Consider the following 19,322-nt stretch of genomic DNA (forward strand, 5'->3'; position numbering starts at 1 on the left):
AGATTCTGATGCTGCATATCTATGCCACCACAGGCATTAAAAAAAAAACAGCAACTAGGAGCATGTTTTTAAAAAACCCCAAAATAAATTGAGATCTCCATCAATGCATAATTCAAATGTGTAGAAGTAAACATCCTGTGTGTACGAAGTGCGTCAAGGACAAACCTGTGAGTTTCTTTACACAATACTATTGAGGCTGCAGTAGCACCGCAGAACATTCTGAAGCCTGAGTGTCGATACTGACGAGAACGTGTAGATTCCTAACGGCATCCTCCTCCCCACCTCACCTTACTTCACCCCAGCAAAACCACTGCAACATTTAACGCCATACATGGTAAAGGCAAAACTAACCCCAAAACTATTAACGTGAAACGAAGCGCATCTCTGCCTTCCTTCCGACTCAACCAGAAGGTAAAACAGTAGCGGGAGGATGACCAACAGCTACTCCCCTCCCTGACAGAGCGACGATTGGAAAAAGGAAGGGGAGGGGGGAGGAGGCGGCGGCGGCGGCGGCGGCGGCGGCGGCGGGCTTTCTGACGGCTTCCCTTCGAAGACGCGGGCAGCCGGCGGCTAAGCTCAGAGGGCACTCTTTGAAGGAATCAGCCTCTCGCTGTTTTTCCTTTGGCCTTCCGACAGGTGGCAGCGATGGGAGCCGACGCCGGCAGGCCATTGGCTGCTCCGGGTGCTGACGTAGGCCGGCGGGGTGGTGAGGAAGACGGAGGAGGAGGAGGCGGGTGCTCGGCTGAGGCCGTGTGACTGGCCCAGCCTCTCTTTCCTCTCCTCTCCCGCCGGGCGCCTGAGGGACAGTTACTTAGCGGTTCTGAAACGCCGCTGTTGTTTCGGCCGGGAGAGCCCCCAGCTCGGGAATCCGCAGCCCCCTTTTCTCCGCCCTCCTACTCCTTCCTCTGCCTCCCCTCCCTCAGCCAGCCAGCCATGGCCAAAGAGGAGAAGAAGCCTTTCCGCGAGTCCATGGCCGAGTGGCGGCGGTTCATCTACAACCCCAACAGCGGCGAGTTTCTGGGGCGCACAGCCAAGAGCTGGGGTAAGGCGCCGGACGGAGCGAGGAGCTGGGGAAGAGGGCGGTTGGACCTGCCCGGCCTCGGCCTGAGCCAGTGGCCCCTGCGCAGGCAGCCCGGGGGGCCACGAGGCCGGCGGCAGGGCCGGGAGCGCTTTGACGCGGGACGCCTTCTTCGCCTCTAAAAATAGAGCGGAGATGACAGTGTGAGGCGGGAGGAGACGAGACCAAGGGAGGGGAGGGGAGGGGAGAGAGCCGCTCAAGAGGGCTCCTCTGCTGCTACCGCTGCTTGTGGCGCGCCTCCTCTCCTGCTGCCTTCCGTTATCTCGCTTTCTGCGGGAGCGGAGGACGACGCCGACCCAGCCCCGATGGAGTAACTGGGAAGGGAAGAGAGATCCAGGTGGTCTGACTGAAGCAGTAGAACAGATTTTGAATCCAATTGGGAGGAAGGGAGGTGCGTAACCGGGGTGGGGGTTGGGGTGTCGGTTTTCTTAACGCGTGTCCCCATCTGACTCGCCTCATAATTTCCTCCTCCTACACATCAGGGTTGTAGAGGGGCCACCTAGTGCCACCATCAGGCTCCGCCTTTCCTGGCAACCGCGTTAGTGTTGAATGGGGCAGGGTCCTGCTGGGGGAGTCCCCATGCCGAGGACGCAATGAGAGAGAGAGAGAGAGAGATCTCTTCCCTCCCTCTCCGACTCTTCTTTGCTTCGGGCCTGCTGCTGCTGCTTCTCCCTTCCCCTCCCTTTAGGCTGTTGCTGTCGGCTGACTGAAGAGTGCCTTTCTTGTTGGAAGGCTGCTCTGCGGTTAAAGAAGCAGATGCAACGGATATACTTTCATTTCTGCTTCTCTTTCTTCCCATAAGTAGCTCCATCCACCATGGAGTAATTGCCCTGGTGGTCTGGGAAGGATGTGTTCTTATTATTTCTCAAGCACTCCTTCCTTGCTTTTGTTTTCTGGTGTACAATAGTTGGGAACTTCCAGTCATCAGTGTTTACTAAACTGATTCTTACAATTTGTATCCACATTTGCCATTGGGCTGTAAGTCTCCTCTTTCTTTAAGGTGTGAGGTTCTCTGAATCTGAGCATGTGCATATTAGGAAAGCTACAGAAAACTGCTTTCAGAATCAATGCAAGGAAGTGTAATTCAAACCAAAACCAGCGGTTGTTCTGCAGTTAGTTACCATGTATTGTTTATTATACTCATTTTGCTAGCATATGGAATTTTTGGAGCAAATATTGAAATGGTAAGGAAGATCAGAGAACATATGTGAATCCTTTGTGTCACCAAGGTCATATTTCTGTCAGAAGAGGGCCTTGGATATGATGTGAGATTTTTCATTCACTTCATATTAAGGTCCTCCTACTTACTTTGCAGTTTGAAGTCTAGAAAGGAAATTTCCATCCTGCTGTCATATTGCAGCCTACCTTCTAATGTAGGCAATCCAGTCACTAGGTTTGTTGAGTCATACTAATGGGGAAGTTATTCCAAAGGAGTGAGAAGTGATTTGTGTTGTGAAAGTTACTTAAAGAACCTTTAAAACACTTTGGAAGGAGTTGTGTATAGTATGTCTGGGAGAAATGTTTGCTAGTTTTCTTGGGGATTGTGACAGGCCGATTCTTTGTAAGTAGCACAAATTAAAGCTGTGTTTTATGTCTTGATTTGGTATAAGGATTCTTTGTAATTTTAAGAATAAATTCAGGAAATTGCTATTTAAAGTCTTAAGTGGCTGTGTTAGTTTGCATTGGGAAACATCAGATCAGTTCTGTGTGCTGCTGTGTGTGCTTGACTTTGTACACGTAAAAATAAAACATTTCAGTGATCAAGTCTCTGAATAAATCAGTATGGTACATGACAAGCATTTATGTTCCCTGTTGAATTTTAGTAAGCTAAAATACGTTTTGCCACTCCTGTCTACATGTACTAAATTTAATTTAGTTGGATAAAATCCAGATGTGAGATAATCTTTCGTATTTGGCAGTTATATATTATTGTTCTTACAAGGGGAAAGTGAAAGGTAGCGTGCAGTTGAGAACAAAGTAACTAAGTACCTTTAGAGCAACAGGATAACCTATATGAATGAAAACAGTTATTTACCTGTTGTGTAGCTGATGGTGCTCCATTGGTCAGGTATTATCGAAATGTAAAAGCATCACTCCACTTTCCTTTAATGATTATATTAGCACATGTAAAACCATCATTCCCCCTTCATGATTATATTTGCACTTGTAAAACAGCACAATTTAGAGTATCAAATGTTAGTTTCTATAGATGCACTGCATAGTGTTCTGAGCCAGTTTTTCCCATGCAATTTTAAAAAGGTATTTATTACATCCTCGCTTTCCCCCAAAAACCTCTGAATTTGCTATATCCCAGTTATTCCTTTTGATATTCCACTTGCTCCGTTGAGTGTCCCTGGTAGGAGAGAAGGTTGCTAAGGGAAAATTGGATCAAGGGTGCTGTATTTCTCTTTGTGAAAATAGCACTGAGGTGAAGAATTCCAAAATCTTGGAGCTATTCTTTCTGTATCCAGTTGCCAACTTTAGAGGGCTGTAGTTGAGGGCACCAGGCAGAAGTGGCTACTGGCTGACTGCAGACCTGTGACTGATATGGTACTGAGAGGAGGCCCCCTACTAACATCTCTGCTTTTTCCAGAATCTTTTCTTTTCAACTGCAGCTTGTTTTGCTCTGACTGTGCTGTAGGGTAAGTGTGTCACCCACTTGCCGCCCTCCATATTTTAACAATGTACATTCCTTTGCTTAATACAGAGTTGAAGTCCTTTTAAAAAACAGTGAAAGTAATCAGAGATAATGTTGAAGGGAAAGGGATACTTTTGCTAGTGTTCTGCAGCATTTGTGACCTGTGATCTTAAAGGTGTCATGAATACTACTTCTGTGCATTATCCTTTTCTGAAAACACACCGAGAACATTTGACAAACTGGGGTAGGGAAGGAGTGTACTGTAGTGATGATACAGGCATTTATTAGTAGGTGCATTTCTTGCAATTTGACACCAAATAGTAGTGTTGCCTTAAAATAGTGTGGTTTGAAATGAAAGCTAAATCTATTAATGACCACATGCTTTCCATATCATTAGGGTGGATATTAAAAATAGGTTATATGTGGGGAGGGTAGGATAGGAGAGGGTCTCTACTAAAGGTCTTGAAAAATATTTCTGCTGCCGTGGAAGCTAGCCTGAAAGTTAAGAGTTAAAGACACTTTTTAACTGTCACAGTTTTGTATTGTAATAATTATAATTTCTAATTATTGCTACCCCAATGTCGTGGCATATAAAAAAATATAGGGGTAACTCTGGTTATCAGCATAACAAATTTAACCTATAATCTTAACTTCCCCTGTTTTTTGTAGTTCCTTTAAAAAATATACATTTTTATTGAGAGTTTTTCTTAAAATGAAAGTTTTCCATAGTTCCATTATTGAATATTAGAACAAGTATAGAAAGCATCTAGTTAAAAAAGGTAATTCATTCAACCTCTCTGAAATTAAAGTTAAGACTACATATAAACAAGGAGTGATAGCTTTACACAAATTTAATTTTTTGTACAACAAAATATTCTGGTACAAAATGATAAATAAGCTGTGTACTGTTCCTAAGAATTGCTGCAAGACAACATAATTGCTAAAAATAGGCACCACAGTGTCATTTCTAGCCCACCTGCTGCATGGCATTTGTCCATTCCTGTTTTACATTGATATACTGTAGACCAGAGGTATCAAACTCATTTGTTATGAGGGACAGATCTGACATGAATGTCACTTTGTCAGGCTAGGCCATGTGTGCCATAAAATGTTATGCCCAGTACCGGAAATATAAACTTTATAAAGGGCACAGGAAAACGTAATTAATGATATTATTTTTGAATCAAAATACAAGCATACTTTAAACTTTAACACTTTTTAAATATTTCCTTACAGTATCTCCCTCATGCCTGCCCTCCCACTTTCAATGCCTACATTAGCACTGGAACAGTATACAGGAACATAATGTATGGTCTTTGTCATCTGACAATAATGGTAATGGCCAATTGCTCACAGGCAGGATAAGAGCCCTGGATTGTCTGGTTCCAGCTTGTGGGTTGTGTGTTTGATACCCCTGACTTAGAGTCTTGCAGATAAATATGGGGTTGTAAACTGCGGGCAGTGAGATAAAGGTTGTGTGACATGCATGATCTCTTACCTGGTTGGAGTTACGATTTGTAGGGGAGAACGGGAAATGGATGACCTGCTTGGGAGACATAACTGGCCCTGGATGGGATGTACATCCTCCAAATGGAGGTGGTCCATCATCAAATTAAAAGTTTGTTGCCTTAACTACTGACAGGATTAATAAGGAGGTCAGCTGACCTTGGGAAATATGTCTAATTAAGTATCAACACATATTTTCAAAGGAAATTGAGAGTAGTATCTCTCATAATTAGTGGGCGGTTACTAGTGAATATAGAAAAAACACTGATCTCCCACAGTAAATACCAGCACTTTCTTCTTGTCCTTTACACAGCAATCTTAAGAAGAATTACACCCTTCCAAGCTTTCAGTGGGCATAGAAGGGTGTAATGTTAGGATTGCACTGCAGGTCTTGAAGTGATCTTGCTAGAAAATGCAGTTTTTGAATGAGCAAGAGTGTTGCATGAATGGTTAACTCAACCAATTATCATGAACTTTGCCTAGGAGTTGTAACTTACAAAATGGGAAAATTGATTTCAGTCAGTAATTCACACTGTTCCTTTAAAATATTTATAAACTGCCTTTCCCTGTGGATTGCAATTCCAAGATTAAAATAAAACAAATACAGTATTACTTGATTAACACTGCTTCTGTGGAAAAACAGCTTAAACACAATTAGAAGATGAAGAAGATATTGGATTTATATCCCGCCCTCCACTCCGAAGAGTCTCAGAGCGGCTCACAGTCTCCTTTACCTTCCTCCCCCACAACAGACACCCTGTGAGGTGGGTGGGGCTGGAGAGGGCTCTCACAGAAGCTGCCCTTTCAAGGACAACCTCTGCCAGAGCTATGGCTGACCCAAGGCCATGCTAGCAGGTGCAAGTGGAGGAGTGGGGAATCAAACCTGGCTCTCCCAGATAAGAGTCCGCACACTTAACCACTACACCAAACAAAGCCCTTGCAAACAAAATGGCCTAAAGATAATGTCCTCCTCTCGCACTTCAAGCTGTTTGTTTGGAAAAGAGGGAGCCACTATAAAGAAATAGCAGACACCAAACAAACCACCCTAAGTATTGGGTCAACTGGAAGGTGACAACCAGAAGTCTGTAGCTGGAAAGAGATGGTCCTCGAGTCATAGTCATGAGGGGCATCAAAGGTTATAGTTAGCACCTTCAAAGCATAACCCAGGCAGACTCACTCTCATCAGATCTCAGGAGCTAAACAGGGTTGACCATGGCAAGTACTTGCATGGGAGACCTCCTTGGAATACCAGGAGTGGGAGGCAGAGGCAGGCTGTATCAGGCCACTTCTCTGAAAGTCCTCCGTGCCCTGGTAGGGGCTGCCAGAAGTCGCCGTGACTTCCAGGCATGCATGCCTCGCCCCCACACAAATACAAAAATATTTTTAAAAGGTTATAACTAACACCTTAAATTGAATTTGGATTAGATTAATTCTTCATATATTACTTTATAGAAGTCACTGCCACAAGATAATACTAAATTAGATGCCTGTAAAAAGGTACGAGGCACGTTCTAGGTGATTTGTCATTTGTTGAAACAGCTAGATATACATCTATGAAGCATTATTGTTTTTGAGGAAGGGCATCTGTGAGCAGATGCTGCAAGATAGCAGTATCATGAAGAGGGAGAACGTTGCCTTTATTCCCTGCTTGTGAGTATCACAGATGCATTTGTGTGCCAACTTTTGATGTAGTGGTTAGGGTGTTGGGTTAGGATTTGTGGAAAGATCCACGTTCAAATCCTGACTTAGCCATAAACTTGGATCAGACACTCTTTGAACCTAAACTACCTCTCAGGGTGATTGTTAAAATGGTGGAGGGGAGCGCCCTGTAAGTCCCCCTGAGCTTGAGAAAAATTTGTAGGTTGATAGAACTGTGAGAAATAGGTTGCTGGTAATTAATTGAACTTTTGTCTGATGCAGCAGCACTTTTCTCATGATTCACCCTGCAGATTGTGGGAAAACTATTTCCCCGCAGCTAAAAGGCTGGGGGAGGGTCACTTGTGTCCTGAGCTAAGTAAAGATTACATGTTCCCTGTGTGGTAGAACTGTCATCTGGAAAGGCTCCATGTCTATGCAGTGCTGAGCTTTTGGAATCCTAGAGAAAGTATTCTAATTATCTTTCCCTGAGGCTAAAGGGTGTAAATAGCAAACATGTTTTCTCTGCTCAGCTCCACATGAAAAAGGCAAACTGAGTGGTAATAGCTCCTAATTCCTAAACCTATTGTAGAATGTTGAAAACAAGACTTTTCAAGAATCTCACAAGAATTGGGCTAGCTGAAGTAGTTACTTTTTTGCAGTATTCGCTCCTTAAGACGCACACACTTTTCCCTCCACTTTTTTTTGGGGGGGGGGAGTGAGTCTTATGGTGCAAAAAATACGGTATTTGCTACTTCTCATTCTTTGAAATAATAACAAATGCATGAAACTGTCTTATACTGAATCAGACCATTACTCCATTTGTTCTGACTGGCAGTGAGTCTTCAGGGTCTCAGAGGTCTCTCCATCACCTACTAGAAGAGGTAGCTGGTTTTTATAACACTTTTTTTCTACCCTGAGGAGTCTCAAAGTGACTTACAATTGTCTTCCCTTCCTCTCCCCATGACAGGCACTTTGTGAGGTTGGTGGGGCTGAGAGAGTTCTGTGAGAAGTGCAAGCGGCCCAAGGTCACCCAGCAGGCTTCATGAGGAGGAGTGGGAAATCAAACCTGGTTCTCCAAATTAAAGTCTACTGATCTTAACCTACACCACGCTTGCTCTCTGGTCCTTTTAACTGGAAATACTATCTTGTATTTTTAACTGGAGATGCCGGAGGTTGAACTTGAGACCTGTGTGTAAAGGGGATGCTTTGCTATTGAGTTAGAGCCATACTGTGGCCTAGAGTATGCAGCATACTAAGAGAATGAAAGGAAGATGATGAAAGAAAGTGCCACAGATCCTGGCCAGTGATTGTGGGTGATTTTAATGCGTAATGGATTTGGCAGACAACACAACTGTAGATATAGGGAACTGGATTTAGGTATATATATGTTCTTCGGTTTTTACTGTTGGAAGTGTTTATACTGAATTTTCCCTTGTCCATTCTGTTGCATGTTTCTAGTTATAAAGTTTTATAATTTAGTGTGTGGTTTCAAATTGCAGTATCCTCAGATTGACAGATGATACTATCAACCCACATGTTCACTTTAAGTTGTTCCAGCTTGAAGTGCTAGCACAGAACTCGGTATATATTAGTGTGTGCTCATTTGTAATGGCAGTTGCAGAGCTGTTGTGTTTGTGAACATGCTACATTTGAGTTAATGTGGAACAGAGCCAGGACATTTGAAAGTGAAATGTTGTCCAATTTAGGGAACTTGCCACAGTGTGTGCCCATGAATGCACTGTTAGAACACATCAGCTGGTGCAAAGCATTCTGGGTGAAACCAAAACTAAATTTCTTACTGTATTTGTATTTTCCACTCATATTTTGGAAGGGGTACTGCAACTGCCTATCTAGAATGTAACTAATAAGTGATGCTACAGAGAGTGACAGTGAATGTTCCAGTGGGTTCTGCAGAAGAGAAATAAATTCTGTTGATAGATGAATATATGACCAGAGGTGTAACTTACTACACACAATTCTTTGTGCTAAAATTAGGGTGTTTGCTTTCTGTGCCTTTTATTTTTTCTTAAATGTGTGTAACAGAAGTAAATAGTAGATACAAGTGGGGAGTCCACAAGATTCATGGGGCAGGAATCTTATCTCCTCTCACAGCACAAAGCCTGATGCACCCACCTTAGAGCTTGCTTGCACCAGTGGCAGTGCTTGGGAGCCATTCTGTGCCCAGAGTTCTCATGGCATCTGCCACTATGGGGGGAAGGCCTGGAGCCTCTTATTCTGTCCACCACCATGGTAGGTAGGCCTGGAGGCACTTCCAGGGCCTGCTGGGGCTGGGCCCCGAGGGGCTTCCATCTGCTTTTCTGGTGTCTTTTTTAAAAAAATCAAGGAGAATTTAAACAGCCATTTTTGCACTGGGGCCACATGTCACTATTAGATATATAGATGCTTGGATATAATTTAATTGGAGCTGAAGAATTACATATTAAATTGTGTGCCCTTTTGTCATGATATCAAAAAGCTGGTTCTTCAGTTAAAGATATTTTCATTTAAACAAATATTAAAACAGTGCATTTAAATGGGACGTTTTCTTTAGTAGAAAAAGGCTTTCTGAATATCAGTTTATTACTTAAAATGGTCTCTGTTGACTTAACTCTTACAGAGGCTTCTTATTGTCTTTTTCTTCAATAGGATCTCTGCTTATTAACTCTTAATTCCAATCAATGGTTCAGGAAAGCTTATACCCCCAAAAAATCTTGTTAGTCTCTAAGGTGCTACTGGACACAAATCTAGCTGTTCTACTGCATACCAACACCACTGCCCTCTGAAACTAATTCCAGATCTGCTTATCTTTAATGTTGTTGTTCAACTATGGGAAGATTGTTATACTGATTATCCTGGTGATATACTACATGTGGAAGTATGAAGATTTGGGTGTCCACATCGTGTGCAATTGCCACTACAGTGTATTATGCTGGTGTATGATTCACCCAGAATCAGTGTATATATCTACATAACGTTTTTTCTACATTTCTATTTTTTCATAGTGATAGGGTTGCCAAGTCCAATTCAAGAAATATCTGGGGACTTTGGGGGTGGAGCCAGGAACAAGGGTGTGACAAGCACAAGGGAGTTCTGGCCATCACATTTCAAGGGACTGAACACCTTTTAAATGCCTTCCTTCCATAGGAAATAATGAAGGATAGGGGCACCTTCTTTGGGGGCACATAGAATTGGACCCCCTGGTCCAATCTTTCTGAAACTTGGAGGGTATTTTGGGAAGAGGTACCAAATGCTACGCTGCAAATTTGGGGCCTCTACCTCAAAAAACAGCCCCCCCAGATACCCACGGATCCATTCTCCATTATCTCCTATGGAAATACATCTACATAGGGAATAATAAAGTTCCCAGCAGACATTTCCCTCCCCTCCCCCCGCTTTCTGATGACCCTGAAGTGGGGGGAGGGCCTCCAAACCGGGGGATCCCCTGCCCTCACCTGGGGATTGGCAACCCTACACAGTGATTATTGTGAAATCCTGATACAAGCGCCTGAACTGAAAAGTGTATGGGAGGCTCCTGGGATTTTCAGGGTCTTAATTGATGCTGTGTCTTGAACAACTTATTCTTCTCTTGTTATATTGTGGGAATGTTTCTCAGTGTTTAGAGTATCTGCATAAGGTCCCAGGTTTAATACCCAGTTAAAAGGGCCAGGAAGTAGGTGATGTGGAAGTCCTCTGCCTGAGGCTCTGGGCAAATATTGCCAGTCGAAAAGTTAAAATGTTCTCTATTTCAATGCTGCTCCTGTAAAAGTCAGAAGTTACTAAGCACTTATTTTTTAAAAACCCAGTGGAGGTAAAAGATTTATGCTTGCTCCCTGAGTACCAAAAGTGAAGAATATACAAAAATCAAGCACCCTACCTAAAAAAACCCCAAAACAGAAAGTTGCCATATACTAAGTCAGACCACTAGTCTATTGTCTACTCTGACTGGCAATATTTTTTTTCTATGGAATGTCTAAGCTGAGGTTAAAATAAACAAAGATTTCCAGATGAAAAGATACATGAGCCCATTTTGAAAGCACAAGGGGGTCGGAGCCTTCAATATTTCTTTTTATTTAACCATTTTCATAGCCATACAGATAAGCATGAGAGAAAATCTTAGTGCGTTAACAATAGAGGATTGGTAATGTTGCTTTAGTTACATTTGTCCAAAGCACATAGTGTGAAAGGTTCACATCCCACATCTATATAAATCCATTCCTAATTCCCTTCCCTTCTCCAAGGCACACATAATGAAGTTAGTCAATTTCAACAGAGTTTTGATATATTTCAATCCTGAGAGCTGGTAAAAAGTAAATAATTTGTTTTGTAAAATCCTTAACTTAATTCTAGTAATTGGGATCCCATAGTGTAAATTATGTACTTGCTTCATGAAACCCCCTTTAAAGCGAGACTAGTGGAGGATATTCAAATGAAACATAGTATAAGTTAGAAAGTATATAGAGACTATGTCTGTTAGGTATATTCAATTTAACCCCTCCCCCAAAGTCAGAAAACAGAATTTTTAAAAAGTGGGATTTAAATACAGAAATTATATGGCATTGTGGCCTGTTGATACATGAGAACTGCAGGTTTATATTGCTGCTTTATTGTGAATTTTGCTGATGGCATTGATCAAGTGATACTTCTCAGACAAACCTACTTCAGGATGGTGATTGTCAGTACAATGAGAATGCTTTGTATGCAAGTGTTGGTGCTTGAATTGCCAAAATTGAACAGGGATTGCTTGGTCCTCTACCTCATTTATGAGGGTCTGGGGGTATGAACATATATATCATATGAAGCTGCCTTATACTGAATCAGACCCTTGGTCCATCAAAGTCAGTATTGTCTTCTTAGACTAGCAGTGGCTCTCCAGGGTCTCAAGCTGAGGTTTTTCACACCTATTTTCCCAGGCCCTTTTTTTGGAGATGCCAGCGATTGAACCTGGGACCTTCTGCTTCCCAAGCAGATGCTCTACCACTGAGCCACCGGCCCTCCCCACCGTTTGACACCCTCCCCCTTACCAATGATGAACATCCACATGCTGTAAAAAAGGCCAGTTTTGCATGAGGATTTTGGCTGATGAAAAACTCCCATTATTTTGGAACAAGATTTGACACTTGGCTTGCTTGTGGAGTTTGCTGACCAGCTAGCAGAGTGGGAATTCTTGCACAAAACCAAGACCTCAGGAGAGCATGCATGAATTGTCATGTTCTCTTTGAAAGGGTTAGTAGAGGCTGCTTAGGAGGGATCTGACCACTCTGCTTCAGTCACTACAGGATGGCAGTTAATGAAAGGAGAAAAGCTTGGGTGGCAGCAAATCCATTTGACCTGAAGTCACAGTGGTGGTTGAGATCAGAGGGTGGGGAAGAGTATGGATGCCTTGTCATCTTTTACATAACTGAAATAGTAGCATGTCAACTGAGGGGGAATAGAATTTGCTTCTGTTTGATATTGACACCTCAGGTTTCCTTGCACATACAAACAGTATTGCTCACAGCTACGTAAGTGCTAGATGCAGAAGCCTGCATGATCCAGGGAAAACTGTTCATTGGTCTAACTGCTGGAGAATTTTTCTAAATTTGGAGGCGGACAGAAACTTTACTACTTTATGTTAAGCTTTCTTTGCTTTTTGTAATTTGCCTATCTGTGCTTTGAATAAAAAATCCTTTACAATTGGAACTTCAACTCTGAGAAATCATTTTAGTTTTCCTGCTATGAGCCTGATGCTTAGCTTGCCTACAAGAAATATTGACAAGAGGGAATGTGGTCTTTTAGAGACAAAAAATGCACTCTGCACTCTTTTCTCAGACAAGGAAGATACTCTTCCTTTCATACATTCATGTGCCCTCAAATGGAGACCCTAGATTGGTTTGGAGCCTTCAGTCACTGTGGCATTATTATCTCCAAGTGGTAGCGCAGAAAGCATTGTTAACCATTTTTGCCTAGAGCTGGTTCTCCAGCACATCCTTTATGTCCTGTAAATAATCCGGGTCCTCCAAGGTCTTCTTGCTATGGATCTCTCCACCCTAGTTCCGTGACTGTGTTCCTGGTTGGACAGTCTGGTGTACAGCTCTCTGTTGCTTTGTTCACATTCTTCCGATTTACTCATCTCATGGTGCCAGGTAGAATCTTAGGCTGGCTGCCTCCCCACCCCCCTGCCATGCATAGTTTGGTTAGATATTTCTCCTATAGGTCTCTTTCCACACCCTAAAAGTCCCAGGTACCTCATGGTCTACTATTATCATGAAATTTCTCAATGTATCCCTGCTGTGGAACACAGTGAAAGTTTCCCCTGTAGGACAGAGGGTCTAAACCACCTGCTGGCTTTTTTGTGGGTCAAGGGCTGATGTTTCACTTCATCTGCCCCATCCACATGCACACATACACTGCATCTCAGAAGTTTGCAACATATAAATTTCCTCAGGGAGGATTCTAAATTCTACCTGTCAACATCTGACAGCATTCTGTCTCCTGCCCCCGAAGCTACATGGGGCAGCCCACTTAGACTAAGATCCCCAGTGTGGTGTTCATGGGGGTGTCATGCTGTCCATTTTCTTTGTGCCCACAGAGTATTTTTTAGAAAGTGGGTGGGGGCCAAATTGGGCTTATACCCAGCAGGTTTTCTTACTGACTACTGAAGATCTGATCAGCTGTGCATATTAAATTAATATTGTTTCAATGGCAGCTGCCAGGATTATATTTGTTTTATTCTCACCTCTTTCATAGTGTATTTTAAAATTATACTTCTTTTTTTGCTGCACTTGAACTGCCTATCTGTATGTGATTCTGCCTCCTGCAACAGCCATTTTGTGGTTGTGCTCACCACCATGTGTCAGAATTTCAAAGGTGCCCACAGGCTCCAAAAGGTTGGAGTCCCCTGGCTTAGATGGAGGTGCACACCTCAGGTTGTTACAAGGACCATTTAACTGGAGCTGTTCCCCTTTATGTGGAGCAGTGTCAGTATCCAGAAGAACCATGGTCTGAAGGTGAACACTGCATATTCTTGAACTCTAGTAGGGTAATAAACTGTATGGGGTGGGACTAAGACCAATTAATATGGCTGTTGGAAACCACACGCTGAGTAACTGCATTCTGTCTGTTTGGACTTGAAGCCCTGCTGGGAAAGGGAAAGGATATCTGCCACAGAGACAAGGCCTAGCTGCTCTTTGCTTTGTGAAGTTCCAGAATGGATAATAATAATGAAAATTCCTTTCTGAAATTAAGGGATTGGTAGGGAGATCTGTTCCTTAACAAGACAAGGCCCTTTATGCATGTTAATTTACAGTGTAGAGAGGATACAGGCAGTACAGGGCTTTAACTGATTGACAAGAGCTTAACTGAGTTCATGTAGAATGCCATCAAATCTCAGCCAGTTTATGGCTACCCCTTATGGCAGGGGTGTCGAACTCATTTGTTATGAGGGCTGGATCTGATATAAATGAGACCTTGTTGGGCCGGGCCATGTGTGTACCTGTTTAAAATTAGATAGCAGAGGTATGAACTTTTTAAAGGATACAGACAAACATGACTACATATTTTTTTTTAAAAAAACAACCTTAAAATAAAACATGCTTAAAACAACACTTGTTGGTCTTGAAGGTGCTTCCTTTGTATTTCTCCCATGGGATCCAAGGAACTGGGCAAAGGAAGCTCTGGCTCTTTCCCTCCCTCCCCAGGGGACCAGGAGGGGAAGGAGCCCCAACCAATGGAGAAAATCGAGGTTTTGCTCTATAGCTCCTGTGCAAAGCAAGCTGAGATGCAGAAGGAAGCAAGAGAGAGGGAGAAGGAAGCAGACAAGAGACAGTTGCTCACAGGCCTGATAGGAGCCCTCTGGGGTCCTGATTCAGCCCCCAGGCTGCATATTTGATACCCCTGCCTTATGTGGTTTTCAAGGCAAGATAAACAAGTGCTTTGCTATTGTCTATATCTATGTAGAAACCCTGGACTTCCTTTGTCATCTTCCATTAAGATGTTAACCAAGGATGACCTTGCTTTTTTTTTTTGAATTTAATAAACATACAAATGACTGTATCTGCAATCATTCTTTGTGTATAAGCATAGCATACCAGCAGAAAACAAAATATATATATACACAAAATACAAACAAAACACAATACACACACACACACATATATATATATATTCACACACACATACATAATTGGCAGCTGAATTAAAAAAATAAGTACTCTGTCCATATATTAATTACATCAAATTGATAATGGGATGACCCTGCTTAAGCTTTTGAGAATTGAAGAGATTGTGCTAGCCTATGCCATCTAGGTCAGAGTGAAACTTGATTAGCAACAGGACTAATTAACTGTGGATTGCTGATATCCAGTTATAAGGCCTGGGCAGAACACACAAAAAAATAGTGGGTGGGTAGATTTTGCCTTTTTTTTCTTCTGAGAACTTTTCAATTTTTTTTTCAGTATAAAAAGTGGAAGTTTTGGATAGCACTGAAAACTCCTTTGGAAATGTTCTGTGTTTTGGACTGAGTAAAATGCTTTAATACTTAAAATGCTTCAATACTTAATGTGAAATATGGCGTAAAAAACCGTATAAGTATTACAGAATAATTCTTTATAGTATAGACATATAATCCATGTTTTAGTATGTCTATTTAAATGGAATCTTGTCCATGCTAATTTGCTAAAATATCTATGATAAGACCTATTGAAGATTTCAGTGTTGGGGCAGAGCATACCATTGCAAATTACTGTTATAGCCTTCACTTTTTATAATATGCAGAGGGTTGAAGGGGGATTAGCTGTACAAAGATATAAAGGCACTTGAGTATGTTGCTAATTTGGTCTGTATGAGACAGTGCACATATTTCTGTTTACTACAACATTTTTGTATGCCATTTTCAACTTATGTTCTTTCCTGCCTATTAGCAAAAATTAAGATACATGTGCTGAAGTAGGTGTGTGTGCAGTAATATACAGCTTGTATTGGGTTTATTTGCAGTTTTGTTTGTAGAGAATGTATATTGATTTTTAAATCTCTTCCACATGTTAAAAATGCCAAATAGAATTTTGTAGGCCAAGTTATAAATCACTTTGTGATAAAGCACTACAATAAGCCAAGTTATAAATTACTTTCTGATAAAGCACTAAAGTAAATTCGGGCTTGATAAGAAATTATTGCGCATATATCTAGAGTTCTGTTTGTTTTTTAAAGAAAAAAATATGCTTCATTGTTTCTGCTGATTTCTTTCTATCCTGTGTCATGCCCTCTTAAGGCTCAGTTGATAACCCTTCTCTGGGGTATTTGAGCATGCTTAGCAAGGGAGGGTCCCCACATCTCACAAACATAGTTAGATAGATCCAGGTGGGTAGTGTTGTTGGTCTGAAGCAATAGAACAAAGTAGGAGTCCAGCAGCATCTTTAAGACCAATAGTTAGAATCAAGGAAAAAACTTTATAGCTCTGTTTAATGACCTTCCTCCTTGTTTCTGTAATGCAGTGTGCTGTATAAGAATTATGAGCACTGTACTCTGTGGGAATGCTATGGATGTGACTTTAAGAAGAGTGGGTGTAAATAAAATTGAGGGAAGTCAGTTGGTGGGGATTATGGGTGTCATTAAGCACTCCCCTTTTTTCTCCCTGTGATGCAAGCAGTGAAAATACTATAAATTGTGATTTTGAAGAAAAGTGTATTTTTTGGATAATTGGATCACTTCATGATTACGAATCGAAATAATTTCATGAAAAGATTAGGATATATTAAATAAAAATATTGAGATGTTTGAGGCTATGAATCAGAAAGTTAACGCTCCTAAAGAAGAATATAAGGTAATACTTTATATAGAGGTGAAGACTCCAAGTCTATGCAACAGGTGTGAACGTGAAGATTCCAAGAAAAGCAATATCTTTTGACACTGTATGGTAAAGAATTTGTACCCTTGCCCAAAGTTTTTTCTGCACGTAGGATGGAATTTTAATCAAATAAAAATTATTTGTTCCTGTCTTGGTGAGCATACAGTTTGGATAGAAACTGTCCATAGCACCTTTGGTTTCATCCAGGTTCTATACTTCTTCTCGTCCTCAAAGCCATTAACTTCATTTCACTTCTCTCTTCATGCAGATGATGTATGTAGTGGAAAGACACTCATTTGAGTCGGTGGGTTTCCCATAGTAGAGAGTGGGGTACAGTGTTTGGTGAAATCAGCATTCATGGCTCAAAATGAGTTGCATCTGCACTAAACTGCAACGTCTTATTTGTGTTGAAGCCTTTAAAGTGATGTTGGTCCCTTCGGGACTTCAAGAAAGAAATGGCAGCAAATACAACTTTTTTTTGCCTTGTAGAATCTCTGATACCCAGCCGTGGAGCTGGATACTACTGCACAGCTGCGATAGGCAATTGCGTAATTTAAAAAAAGAAAAAACTTTGGACACCATTCTCCACTTCTCATAAGTGATGTTCCACCCCAATTTAGAAAAGTGGTTTTTAAAAAACTTGTAGCTGCAGATTAAATACACTGGACAAAAAAAAAAAATGGCGTGTAAGGTTGGCACAGAATCTGAAGTCAAGCTTAAAGGTTTACTGCTCTGAAAATCCGCAGTAAACCGTGTGTGCATAATAGGCCTCTGCCAAAATTTGCTCATATTTAAAACATGGGGTAGAGAGGAATTGGTTTTGGATTTTTTTAACATTTAGAAATCTGTTAGAAATAAACTTGGTGGCAACAGTAATTCATAAATGTTATTTCAAATCCTAGAGAATAGAAGTCTTTAAGAACGGTGTCCTTAAATTTATGCTATGGAAGTGGCTCCCTTTTCTGAGTGAGCATGTTGTGTGGTGCATGAAAAACTCTTTAAGAAGGCTACAGATTTTGCTTTAGTCTCATCTTTCTGTATAAAATTTCATGCGTTGTACAGAGAAATCTACATGTGAAGAATGTCTTTTGACTAATGTTTTTAATAGGACTTGGCAAAGATTTTCCCAAGCTTTTTTAAAAAGTGAGATATCAGAATAATCATTTTCTTCAGTTCATAAGGGAAGGAGGCCTTAAAATATTTACATTTTGCCTCCCCACAGATTATTTCAGATCAGGTCAGGATGATTGTCAGTTATGTAGTTAAATACTCCATGAAGTCAAAAAAGCTCTTATGTAAGTGGCAGCCCAGTTTGTAATTGCATCATTCAGTCTTCTGATAACAGTGGGTCAGGATCTCTTACAAATCTCCTACATTACTACCTTCCCCAGACAGCTTGTATGTTCTCTTTGTTTAGAAAATTGCTAGGCTGCCTGCCTTTCTGTTAAAAATATCCAAGGCAGTTTAAGTCAGACCAGTCAGTTACTAAAATCCAGCTCTTAACACCTGTTCATTAAATTGCCAGGTAAAAACATTTCCCTCCCCCCCCCCCCCCGGAAGGCCTTTGAGGATCTTCAAGTGGTATTGGAAGATCTGCTACAATGATGCAAGTTGCCCCTCTGTCATGGATAGGGCTGGGAATATAAGGGAACAATTGCTATCTTCACTAAACTAAAATGATAACAGAGGCCAAGTTCAGGGCTGGCTAGGCCTCTTGTCTAAATGTTCCAAATATGGAGTCCAGAGACCCAGAACAGAGCAGTCTTGGAGACCAGTAAGAAACAAAGGAGTAATAAAATAATACGGTCTTTAGTATGTCATAAACAATATCAATTAAAATAAAATTTATTGTATGGTCAAAGACCAGCATAGATAAAATACTGCAAGAAGCATGTTAAAATTATTAATTAAAAGTACCATAACTTCACTTGCGTGTGGCACAGCTTACAAAAGCCATTAAAAGAGAGCATTCCCTTTACATGGCTTTTGCAAGATCTCTCAGGCCCTCCATTCTGCTGACCTCTTGGAACTGCTACTAGCAGGAAGGAGAGAGGGATGATCCCCCCCTCCATTCTGCTTGCCTCAGGGAGCTGCTCCCAGCAGGAAAAAGGGAAGAAAGATCTCAGATTTCTCCCCCACCACTTCATAGACCTCTTGAAATGAACTGGTTTGGTAACCAGGGAGGCTCATGAAGCTTTGTGTGACACCATGAACTGGGATGGACCTTCATTTTCCTGGTTTGTGCCCATCTCTACAGAGAACACACAATACTTGTGGGGGCATCTCATTTTTTCCTCCCACAGTATTTCTTCTTTCCCTTTCTGAAATCCCCTATATCCTCTCCCCCTTTCCTGCTTCTTTCTGTTTCCTACCAGAAGCCAATCTGCTGTATCTAACACCCCCATCTTCAGCCTTCCTTCCCCCTGGCAGCTGGGAGAAAACTGCCCCATTTATATGGTGCTTACTGCCAAGCAGATTTGTGCAGTGGGTTATCCACTAGTACTTGTGGGGGCACCTTTATCCTGTATTCCTCTTTTACATACTATTTCCTCTTCCCTCCTTCTAAAAATCCCAATATCCTCTTTCTCTACTTTCTTCTCCACACCAACTGACCAATCTACCTTTTATGTGCCTCCTTCACC

General features: G+C 41.7%; 1 protein-coding gene across 1 annotated transcript in view; it reads left to right on the plus strand.

Annotated features, from left to right (window-relative positions):
* Positions 1–668: 668 nt before the first annotated feature.
* Positions 669–19,322, plus strand: part of ATP1B3 (ATPase Na+/K+ transporting subunit beta 3) — a 48,108-nt gene continuing 29,454 nt past the window's right edge. Inside the window, exon 1 of the mRNA XM_060242283.1 lies at positions 669–1,042. Within this exon, the coding sequence (XP_060098266.1) occupies positions 934–1,042 (109 nt within the window). The 5' untranslated portion in view covers positions 669–933. The remainder of the gene's footprint in view (positions 1,043–19,322) is intronic.

The sequence above is a fragment of the Heteronotia binoei genome, chromosome 6 (genome assembly GCF_032191835.1).
Source record: "Heteronotia binoei isolate CCM8104 ecotype False Entrance Well chromosome 6, APGP_CSIRO_Hbin_v1, whole genome shotgun sequence".
NCBI lineage: Eukaryota > Metazoa > Chordata > Lepidosauria > Squamata > Gekkonidae > Heteronotia > Heteronotia binoei.